Source organism: Hemitrygon akajei, chromosome 5 (assembly GCF_048418815.1).
Source record: "Hemitrygon akajei chromosome 5, sHemAka1.3, whole genome shotgun sequence".
Classification (NCBI taxonomy): domain Eukaryota; kingdom Metazoa; phylum Chordata; class Chondrichthyes; order Myliobatiformes; family Dasyatidae; genus Hemitrygon; species Hemitrygon akajei.
Window position 1 is genome coordinate 165,129,781 of NC_133128.1, and position 12,320 is coordinate 165,142,100.

General features: G+C 40.5%; 1 protein-coding gene across 7 annotated transcripts in view; it reads right to left on the bottom strand.

Annotated features, from left to right (window-relative positions):
- The window catches only part of ppp1r1c (protein phosphatase 1, regulatory (inhibitor) subunit 1C), a 109,478-nt gene that overhangs the window by 12,174 nt on the left and 84,984 nt on the right, over window positions 1-12,320 (bottom strand). For 6 of the 7 annotated variants that reach the window (XM_073047070.1, XM_073047075.1, XM_073047069.1 and 3 more), the window contains one exon: window positions 1,557-1,724. The exons of the other annotated variant lie outside the window; for it this stretch is intronic. In XM_073047070.1, the coding sequence (XP_072903171.1) occupies window positions 1,557-1,724 (168 nt within the window). The remainder of the gene's footprint in view (window positions 1-1,556; window positions 1,725-12,320) is intronic. 7 annotated transcript variants of the gene reach the window in all.

The following is a 12,320-nucleotide window of genomic DNA, read 5'->3' on the forward strand; positions in this document are numbered from 1 at the left end:
AACTGGGCTGAGAAGTGGCAGATGAAATTCAACCCAGGTAAGTGTGAGGTGGTTCATTTTGGTAGGTCAAATATGATGACAGAATATGTTCATATGAATATGCCAGATCTGGAAATATGTTCCAGATGCTGGGAGAGTCCAGTACCAGAGGGCATGGTTTGAGAATAAGGGGTAGGTCATTTAGGACAAAGTTAAGGAAAAACCTCTTCTCCTAGAGAGTTGTGGGGGTCTGGAATGCACTGCCTCGGAAGGCAGTGGAGGCCAATTCTCTGGATGCTTTCAAGAAGGAGCTAGATAGGTATCTTATGGATAGGGGAATCAAGGGATATGGGGGCAAGGCAGGAACCGGGTATTGATAGTAGATGATCAGCCATGAACTCAGAATGGCGGCGCAGGCTCGAAGGGCCGAATGGTCTACTTCTGCACCTATTGTCTATTGTCTATAATATAGTAATAATGGTAGGAGTTGGCAGCGTGGAGGATCAGAGGGATCTTGGGGCCCGAGTCCATAGGACACTCAAAGCTGCTTTGCAGGTTGACTCTGTGATTAAGAAAGCGTACGATGCATTGGCCTTCATCAATCTTGGGACTGAGTTTAAGACTCGAGAAGTAATGTTGCAGCTATATAGGACCCTGGTGGGATCCCACTTGGAGTACTGTGCTCAGTTCTAATCACCTCACTATAGGAAGGTTGTGGAAACCATAGAAAGGGTACAGAGGAGATTTACAAAAATGTTGCCTGGATTGGGAAGCATGCCTTGTGAGAATAGGTTGTGAACTTGACCTTTTTTCCTTGCAGCGACAGAGGATGAGAGGTGATCTGATAGAGGTGTATAAGATGATGAGAGGCATTGATTGTGTGGATAATCAGAGGCTTTTTCCCAGGGCTGAAATGGCTAGCATGAGAGGGTATAGTTTTAAGGCACTTCGAAGTAGGTACAGAGGAGAAGTCAGGGCTAAGTTTTTTACACAGAGAGTGGTGAGTGCGTGGAATGGGCTGCCGGCGATGGTGGTGGAAGCGGTTACGAAAGGGTCTTTTAAGAGACTCCTGGACAGGTACATGGAGCTCAGAAAAACAGAGGGCTATGGGTAACCCTACATAATTTCTAAGATAAGGACATGTTCAGCACAGCTTTGTGGGCAGAAGGGCCTGTATTGTGCTGTAGGTTATCTATGTTTCTATAATTATGCCACTTTTAGTAAATAGGTAGAATAGTTGTATCCAAATAATTCTATTAGATTATTTTGTCTGAAACTTCTTCAATGCTTTGAATTTTTCTGAAAAGCAGTTAATCTTTTTAAAAAGAAATAAGTTAAGATCTCTTTTAACAAGCTTATTTCATTGTGACCTAGTTTAATTTGACAGCTGTTTACTAATTATATTTGTTCAAGTTAATGTCAGTAACTTAGCAACGTTCTTCCCTGCAGTGAGTACAAGAAAAATGTAATTTTGTGAAATACATATAGATTATTGTTACCCTTCCTCTTTAAAGACAGGTTATGAAAATGAGATGGTTGGAATAGTACTCTTGCTTAATATGTAACATAAAGTCTACCTGTCATGAGTGGTGGTGGCTGGTGCAGAAATGGTGTATCTTTCCGTCGAGGTCTCAAAGTTTGCTCATCTGTGCCTGTTTCTGTCTGCTGATCCTGTGAACTTCTTGAGAACAGGTGAGGCACATCGTCATTACATTTAAGGGGAGCTACCTGTTCAGTTCCTGTAACTGTGATAGAAATAATTTTTCAAAGCCATGTGATGCAGCAGTCACTTCAATGACAATAAATTTACTCCACACTGGGTTATATCTGGAGACTCTCCCTTCTTTCAGAAACAATGATCCTAAGCTTAATAATTTATTTTCAGGATAAATAACTGGGAAAAAAATATCATTGCCTGTTTCTTTACTGCAGAATTCATACCACTGTCTCCGAATTATTTAGGAGTGTTAGACCAGATTCAATGCCGTTAATTCAAGAGGTATTTCTACTTATGGTTTAATGAATGTACTGACTTAAATGTTATACAACCTTTTGAACAAGTAGAAAGATTTCATGAGCAATGCACACAAAAAATGTCCAGGGAACTCAACAGATCAGGCAGCATCTATGGAGGGAAAGAAACAGTCAATGTTTTGGGCTAAGACCCTCTATAGATGCTACCTGACCTCCTGGGTTCCTCCAGTATTCTGTATGAGTTGCTCAGGAGTTCCAGAGTTTGAAGAATCTATTGTTTCTCTAGAAAATCTCGTGTTATGTTGCAATAATTGCTTAAAGGTAACTGTGTTTTTGTTTCCTAGAATATTGAACATTGAAGAGTACACTACCGTGCAAGCCCTTCAGCCCACGATGTTATGCCAACCTTCTCCAAGACCAATCTAATGCTTCCCTCCCACCCCTGCAAGTTCATTCCACATACCCACCACTCACTGGTTATAAAACCTATCTTTGACGTCCCCCACTCCACATACTTTCTTCCAATCACCTCAAGATTTTGCCTCCTTGCATTAGTTATTTACTCCATGGAAAAAGTCTGTGGCTATCCACTCTATGAATCCCTCTTATCATCTTATACACTTCCATCAAGTCACTGCTATTTCAAACCAAAGGAAAAAACCCTTGCTCAGTCAATCTTTCAAAGTCTTTCAGCCTTGAGTCTTGTTCAAGTTGCTGCCTCTAATTCTTCTTTTCCCATAATCCTTTAGCTCATCTTACAACCAAATATCTTCCACCACTACTCTTTCCCTTAGTTTCGGAGTCACTTTTCCTACCAACTTGACCCATTCTCCCCAATCAAATATCACAGGCTAGGTGTGCATGGTGGCACCTGGGTGTTGAAGGGGCATTAACACTTCTGTTGGGTATTTATTTGCAACTTTTAAGGAATGCCTTATGAAGTTATAAAGTAAACAGTGGACAAGCTATATGTTTGGGCAAGGTGCTTGCACAGAAGATAAGAGTAGGGACAGAACATTCATTCCCTGAAGTCTGTGATAATGGCCTGGTTCTTCTTTTATGATGTCTGTTGTCCTGAGCTTAGCCACCAATGAAAAATGCATCTTTCCCCTAACAATTGACTACTGATTCAAACAAATCATCCCTAAGCATTCTGAATTTCATGAAATCTTGTGTAAATCTAGTCTAGGAGAAAACATAGGTTGCATGGTCTTTAGTAAGGCTTTTGACAAAGTCTCGCATGGTAGGCTGATTCAGATTAAGGCACAAGGGATCTATGGTATGATGGCTAAATGGATCCAAAATTTGGCTTGGTGATGAGAAGCAGAGAGCAATGGTGGATGGGTGTTTTTTCTAACTGGATGTCTGTAACAAGAGACGTGCTACAATGATTGCTGTCAGAATCTTGGCTGTTTGTAATAGATGTTGGAGAGGGTTCAGAGGAAGTTCACGAGAATGATTCTAGCAATGAAAGGGTTGTCATATGAGCAGTGATTGAAGGCCCTGGGCCTGTGCTTGCTGAACTTAGAATGAGGGGTGATCACAGTGAAACCTATTGTATGTTGAAAGGCCTAGATAAAGTGGATGTGAAGTGGATATTTCCTTTGGTGGGGGAGTCTAGGACCAGAGGGCACAGCCTCAAACTCAAGGCTCATCTATTTAGTACAGAGATGAGGAGGAATTCCTTTAGCCAGAGGGTGGTGAATCTGTGGAGCTTGTTGCCAAAGGTGGCTGTGGAGGCCAAGTCACTGGGTGCATTTAAGGCATGTGTGTGTTAAAAAGCTATGGGGAGAAGGCAGGCAAAATGGATCCGCCATGATGCAATGGCAGGACAGACTCGATGGGCTGAATGGCCTAATTCTGCTCCTATGTCTTATGGTCTTATATAGATGACCTGGATGAGAATTTAGAGCAAGCGGAATGACTGGTATGTTTGTGGATGACATGAAAATTAGTGGAGTCATAGACATCAAAGAAGTATAGTTAAGGATATAACAGGACACTGATCAGATGGAAAGTTGGGTGGAGCAGTGACAGATGGAAATTATCCAGACAAAAGTGAGGTAATGTACTTTAGGAAGTCAGATCTGGTAGATCATACAGAGTAAATGGCAGGACCTTATATCTGCTGATGTTTTGAGGAGCTTTAGCTATGACAGCTCTCAAAGTACAACACCGGTGGATAGGATAATGATAGGCTAAGACACTGAACATAAGATTCGGGACGTTACACAGCAACTGTACACATTGTTGTATTGGGCCCATGTATCCAGTGGCAACGCTATAGAGATGGAAATGGAAATGGTGGCAATGGAAAGAGCGCAGAATATTCTTATAAAAGTGGGGGGCATAGATAGGATAGACAACCATAATCTTTTTCCCAGGAACACACACAAAATGCTGGTGGAACACAGCAGGACAGGCAGCATCTATAGGAAGAAGCACTGTCGACGTTTCAGGTCAATACCCTTAATCAGGACTGATGAAGGGTCTCGGCCTGAAACGTCGACAGTGCTTCTTCCTATAGATGCTGCCTGGCCTGCTGTGTTCCACCAGCATTTTGTGTGTGTGGCTTGAATTTCCAGCATCTGCAGATTTCCTCGTGTTTTCTTTTCCCCAGGGCAAGGTTTGAATGGCACAAGTTTAAATTGAGAAAGAGGAAATTAGAAGGACATCAGAGGGGGGCAACTTTTTCCACAGAGTTTGGTGAGTATCTGGAATGAGCTGCCAGAATCAGTGACGGCAAGCACAATTAGAAAGCATTAGGAATGATAAGAAAAACATAAAGGGGTATGGGATTAATGTGAGCAAGTGGTATTAGCACAGATGGTGATCAGTATGGATGAAGTGGACCAAAAGGGTCTGTTTCTGTCCTGAATGATTCTATGATACTATTATTCTCAACACCCAGTCCTATGTCCTACAAGTAGATTTTGGAAATACATGTCTATTGTGGAAATGGATCTTGAGTCATCAATGAAATTATTAAAAAGATAACATTCTTCTGATTTGTGTAGCATTAACTCTATCAGAGTGACTATTATTACACAAATCTGTATCTTACTGTACTGGAGCTTTCAGGCTTCATACAGACTTTATAAAGGCTCCAGCTAGAGATCCAGAATTCCTTGAAAGTGGTATCAAAGACAGACAAGGTTGTAAAAAGGGCTTTTGGCACATTGGAGTTCATAAATCAAAGTATTGAGTATAGGAGTTGGGATGTTATGTTGAAGTTGTTTAAGATGTTGGTGAGGCCTAATTTGGAGTATTGTGTGCAATTATTTATTTATTGGGATAAAGCGTAGAATAGGCCCTTTGAGCTATGTCGCCCAGCAATCTCCTGATATAATCTGGGTCTAATCACAGGACAATTTCCAATGGCTAATTATCCTACCAACCTATATGCTTTTGGACTGTTGGAGGAAACCAGAGCACTCAGAAGAAACCCACACAGTCATAGGGATTTCGTACAGACTCCTTACAGGCAGTGGCAGGAGTTGAACCAGGGTCACCGGTATGGCACCTGAGCATTCTGACAGGCTGCATCACTGTCCTAGTATGGGGGTGTAGGCTACTACCCAAGATAGAGCTGACTAAATCTGCAAAAAAAGCTGCAGAGTGTCATAAATTTAGTCAGCATCTTGGGTAGTAGCCTACAGAGTCTCCAGGACATCTTCAGGAAGCGGTATCTCAGAAAGGCAGTGTCCATTATTAAGGAACTCCAGCACCCAGGGCATGCCCTTTTCTCACTGTTACCATCAGGGAGGAGGTACAGAAGTCTGAAGACACACACTCAGCGATTCAGGAACAGCTTCTTCCCCTCTGCCATCCGATTCCTAAATGGACATTGAGCCCTTGGACACTACCTCACTTTTTTTTTAATATACAGTATTTCTGGTTTTCGCACAATTTTTAATCTATTCAATATATGCATACTGTATAAAATATACAGAATAAGATTTACTTTAGTTATTTATTATTTTTTTCTTCTTTATTATGTATTGCATTGAATTGCTGCTGTTAAGTTAATAAATTTCATGTCACATGCCGGTGCTAATAAACCTGATTCTGATTCTGTAAAGCATTCTGCTATCCATTACACTTCCATGCCATCCCAGCTCTGGTCACCTACAGGAAATATGTCAATAAGATTGGAAGTGTATAGAGAATGTTTATAAGGATGTTGCCGACACATAAGGACCTGAGTTACAAAGAAAGGTTGAATAGGTTAGGGCTCTTCCTGAAGCATAGGAGAATGAGGGGAGATTTGATAGAGGTATACAAAATTATGAGGGGTACAGACAGTTTAAATGCAAGTAGGTTTTTTCCATTGAGGTTGGATGAGACTTGATGTCATGGGTTAAGGATGAAGGAGGTAATGTTTAAGGGAAACATGAGGGGGGACATCTTCACTCAGAGGGTGACGAGAGTGAGGAACAAGTTGCTAGTGGAAGTGGTTGATGCCAGTCTGATTTCAACAGTTAGGAGAAATTTGGATAGGTACATGGATGGAAGGGGTATGGAGGGCTATGATCCAGGTGCAGGCTGATGGGACAAGGAAGAATAATAGTTACCACCGACAAGAAGGGCCTATTTCTGTTCAGTATTCTATGACTCTGAACTTAAGAACTTGTGATCTATAGGGCTACTGGCCTGGTTCTGTAAGTTATCAAGTAGCTGCTCTTCCTCTTGTAACGGTCTCCTGTGTTCTACATTTTCAGTTTCTATGAATTTCAAACTGGCAGCTTTCAGAGATGTGCAAACTTGTGCAATTTCTGTGAATGTCTATATCAAGAGGGGATTACAACAAAAGATTTAAACACAATAATGGGGGTCAGGTCCCAGCGAGCTAAAGATCTCCCTTATGAATTGATCTCATGCAGATTAACAATAGGAATAATCTACCTAAACTTTAGCAAATGGAGATGTCTGGAGCTTTGCCAAGGATTAAAGTGAAGCACCACCACATACCAGGATGTGTGAGGCCTAGGTAACAATTAAAAGAAAGAAAGGCCTCCTATCACTGTTCATCCTCTACAGAGAGGAGGAAGAGGGATCATTGTTTCCGGAGTTTGATCTTCGGCTTACTGACTGAAAAGTATTGATAAAGTAAATTGCTTTATTATTATCATGTGTACCGAAGATCAATATTTTGCATATTGTCCACACAGATCAACTCAGTACAACAGTGCACTGGGATAGTACAAGGTAAGACTATAAAAGTGCAGAATGAAGTATTACAGTTACATAGAAAGTGCAGTTCAGGTAAATAATAAAGTTTAAGGTCACAATAAGGTAGACTGTGAAGCCAGAAATCCATCTTGTTGTACAAAGGAACAATTCAATAGCTTTCTAACAGTGAGATAAAGTTATCCTTGAGACTGCTGATATGTTTTTTCACGCTTTTTAAATCTTCTGCTTGATGGGAGAGAGAGAAAAGAGAGACTGGTTGGAGTGGGTGGGTCCTTGATTATATTGGCTGCTTTACCTAGACAGAGTCAATGGAGAGGAGGCTGGTTCTATGATATGTTGAGCAGTGTTCTCAACATTTTGCAGTTTCTCACAGTCATGGGAAGAACAGTTTCCATACAAAGTTGTGGTGCATCCAGATAGGATGCATCAATTGAAAATTGATGAGGTTCAAAGAAAATATAATAAATTCCTTTATCCCATTCATCTATGCGGTTGATCTAGGACAGGCTATTGGTGATGTTCAATCCAAGGAATGTAAAATTCTCAATCTCAACTCTATTGATATAAACAGAAGCATGTACACTGCTCTCCTTGCCTGAATTCAATGACAAACTCGTTTGTTTTGCTGGCATTAAGCGAAACCAAGGAAATGGTACTTGATAAATTAATGGGACTGAAGGTGGATAAATCCCCTGGACCAGATGGCTTGCATCCTAGGGTCTTAAGGGAAGTGGCGGTCGGGATTGTGGATGCATTAGTGATAATTTTTCAAAACTCGCTGGACTCGGCAATGGTCCCGGCAGATTGGAAAAATGCTAATGTAACTCCTTTATTTAAAAAGGGCAATAGACAGAAGGCTGGGAATTATAGGCCAGTTAGCCTAACATCTGTGGTTGGCAAAATGTTGGAATCGATAATTAAGGAAACAGTAACAGGGCATTTGGATAAACATAGCTTAATAGGACAAAGTCAGCATGGCTTTACAAAAGGGAAGTCATGTTTGACAAATTTGTTGGAGTTCTTTGAGGACATAACATATAGGGCAGATAAAGGGGAACCAGTGGATGTGGTGTACTTGGACTTCCAAAAGGCATTTGACAAGGTGCCACACCAAAGATTATTATTTAAAGTAAAAAATCATGGGATTGGGGATAATATTCTGGCATGGGTGGAGGATTGGCTTTCTAACAGAAAACAGAGAGTTGGGATAAATGGTTTATTCTCAGACTGGCAGTTGGTGACTAGTAGTGTTCCGCAGGGGTCGGTGTTGGGAACCCAACTCTTTACAATCTATATTAATGATTTGGAGAAAGGGACTAAGTGCAACGTATCGAAGTTTGCTGATGACACAAAGATGGGAGGGAGTGTAATGAGTGCGGAGGACATTGAAACCCCGCAGGGGGACGTAGATAGGCTAAGTGATTGGGCAGACATTTGGCAGATGAAATATAATATTGACAAGTGTGAGGTCTTGCATTTTGGCAGGAAAAATAATAGAGCAAGTTATTATCTAAATGGAGAGAAACTGGAAAGTGCTTCTATGCAAAGGGATCTGGGGATCCTGGTGCAGGAAACACAAAAAGTTAGTATGCAAGTGCAGCAGGTGGTCAAGAAGGCCAATGGAATGCTGGCTTTTATTGCTAGGGGGATGGAGTATAAGTATAGGGAGGTCTTACTGCAGTTGTACCGGGTATTGGTGAGACCACACCTGGAGTACTGCGTGCAGTTCTGGTGTCCATATTTAAGAAAGGACATACTGGCTCTCGAGGCAGTGCAGAGAAGGTTCACTAGGTTAATTCCGGGGATGGGTGGGTTGATGTATGATGAGAGGTTGAGTAGATTGGGACTCTACTCATTGGAGTTCCGAAGAATGAGAGGCGATCTTATTGAAACATATAAGATTGTGAAGGGGCTTGATCGGGTGGATGCGGGGAGAATGATCCCAATGATGGGTGAAACTAGGACTAGGGGGCATAGTCTTAAAATAAGGGGATGCCGTTCCAGGACTGAGATGCGGAGAAATTTCTTCACTCAGAGGGTAGTGGGGCTGTGGAATTTACTGCCCCAGAGAGCTGTGGAAGCTACTACACTCAATAAATTCAAAACGGAGATAGACATTTTCCTGGATAAAAATGGCATTAGGGGATACGGTGAGTGAGCAGGTAAGTGGACATGAGGCTAGGTTTAGATCAGCCATGTGATCTCCTGGACCAGTTTTCGATAGCCTGGATGGGTCAGAGAGGAATTTTCCAGATTTTTTCTCCTCAATTGGCAAATCGGTTTTTTTTCCCCGGGTGATCACATGTGTTTGGGCGGGATGAATAATAAAATAAAATGGGCGGCATGGTGCCCTGTTGGTTGGCACTGTTGCCTTGTGGGATTCGCTGAAAACTAGAGTTAAGATTGGATCAGCCATGATCTTGTTGAATGGCGGAGCAGGCTTGAGGGGCCGATTGGCCTACTCCTGCTCCTATCTCTTATGTTCTTATGTTCTTATGTTGAAAGGTTGTCATCATAATACCATGTCACTAGGCTCTCTATCCCTTTCCTATACTCTGTTGTATACAGTGGTATCATTTGAAAACTTGTGGATAGAGTTTGACCACAGGGAGTAGAGTAGGGTACTGAGAATGCAACCTTACGGCTAAGAATTATTGTGCAGAGGAAGTTGTTTAAATACATAATTTATTTTAAAATATTTAGATACAATAAACAAAAATAATGACAAACTTAGGAATAAAATATGAAATATTGTGGATTCTGGTTAATTGGGGCAGCTGCTTATTTGAGACAAATCTTAAAGAACAAACACTAATTGAGAAAATTGCTGGGATACCCTTCATTTATTCAGGACACTATGCTACTTCAATAGGGAAGGAGACAATTGCTGAACAGGTTCTTACTAGCGTCAGTCGTGCACACATATGTGGCCATTAGACACTACACTGTCCTTTGAGCGATCAGTTTTTAAATAGCATCAGTTGCGTGCATTTGTGTTCAAAAAGCAGTGATTTTTGTCACTGATAGTTAATGAGGAATAACTGGAAGACAATTCAAAACAGTTTTGCTCACTGTGGTTTCAAGCATTCAGGCTTGGACATGACAGAAACAGCTGAGAGTGAAAATGAAACAATTTCACTGCTTCAACAAGTTAGGAGCTCTCAAGAAGTTGAAGGCATTGATAATCATCTTGAATATTACAATGAAGTTGAAGAGTTTGAAGAGGCAATCTTCGATAGCATGCATGAAAGCAGTCCATTATCTGCAGTAAGTGTCCTCACTGACTTCGTCAGTCCTGACAAAGGGTCTCAGTCCGAAACGTCGACAGTGCTTCTTCCTATAGATGCTGCCTGGCCTGCTGCGTTCCACCAGCACTTTTTGTGTGTGTCACTGATTCTGTTCGTTGAATTCCTCTGTCAATAACTAATAAACTGTTTTATAATACTGTTGTACTATTGGTAGTGTTGTAATTTATTCTATATTTCATTTAAATACATAATGTATTACTTAGTTTGCCTTTTAATACCTTTTTAAATTATTTCCATGCAACTTCAGCTATTTGGGGCAGTCGCTTAATTGGACCAAAATGTACTGGTCCTGATGAGTGCCAGATAACCAGAATCCAATGTAATTAAATTATAGGTTATTATATTGACTGAGTGCACCGAGAGTGTCTGAAATTTATGAAACTAAATTTTCATTATCATTTCAGAAGTATCTAAGAATATCTGGTTCTATAACTATACTTGCATTTTCTAGTATTATTTCAGATTCCTTTGGATCAGTAATATTCTACTGCATAATGCAAGAGATTGCAGATCAAATTAATACAAGTGAAATTATGTATCTTTATGTGTGAAAATGTATTGGATGGGAAGCAAACACTCTAAGACTCAATTCAATAATTTTAGTGACAGGCAGGGTCAAGATGGCTCCAGTGTACTATGCTCTCTCGGTTTGGGGGTTGATGTTCTGTCATGTTCTATTTTTTTGTGTGGGAGTGGGGTTGTTTGGGGGTCAAATTTCCTATTCCGTTTGTGTGGGGGGACTGAGGTTTTTGGGGGGGGCTGATGATCAGGATGCCATTCTTTTTTGTACGGGAGTTGGGGGAGAGTCTGATGTTTGCTCTGAATGATTTACATGTTCTTCCTTTGTTTGATGGATATCTGAAGAAATGCAAATTTCAGAGTTGTGTATGGATGCATGTTTTGATAATAAATGACCTTTGGATCTTTTTGAACCTTTGTCCTTCTTTGCAGCACAGTAACTGGTGTAGGGGAAGGGACAGAGCTATATGAAACCCAGCAACTGAGCTAAGATGGAGAAGGGATCCAAAATTGTGCAAAGATGCGAAGGCTGACTGAGAGAAAGAGGTGAAGGACGTCAGTTGGGACGCTTTATAAAAAATAATGTTTTGTGGATCTTAGAATATTTCTCCCAGGGTTGCTTCCTTTTTGCATTTAAATTAGCTGTTCAATTTTCCAAAGTCAATAGTTTGTCTGCCTACAACATCTATGCAGTCAGAACCTGATATCCACTCAGCTGTATATTTTTATAAATTTCTGTAAAATATTGATAACTTGAGCTATTAAAATAGATTGGAGCTGTTTATAATGCTTGTGTTATGTTATTACATTGGGCTGACCAACAATGAATTAAAAAGCAGTGATTTTTGACACTACTTCATGCAGGAAGGCAATGAAAGTGCTTCGTTGTCTGCACTGATTTTATTCATTTAGTCAATCAAAAGAACATAGCAGAGTACACCACATGAATTCCTCTGTCAATAACTATTAAAAAATAATACACAATTTGTAGTATTGAAGTGATATTCATAGTGTTCTAATTTGTCTCTTTTGAACTATTTCATTGAAACTTTGGCTATTTGGGGCAGCCGCTTAATTGGGCCAAACTGTACTGGTCCTGATATGTCCCAATTAACTAGAATCCACTGTAATAGAAATACTGAATTAGTTTTTTCCCATTTCCTTGATCCTTGCTGTTTGTCAATTTCAAAATTGAATATTATTCTAGTTGCCCCTTTTACTTTGCTGATACAATGTAATTTCCTTCCATTTCTTTCCAATTGAATGTCTACAACTTCCTGCTGTACATGGAACACCAACATATTACATAGGTCAAGTGCAAATCTGATTTTAGTTAATATCTAATTA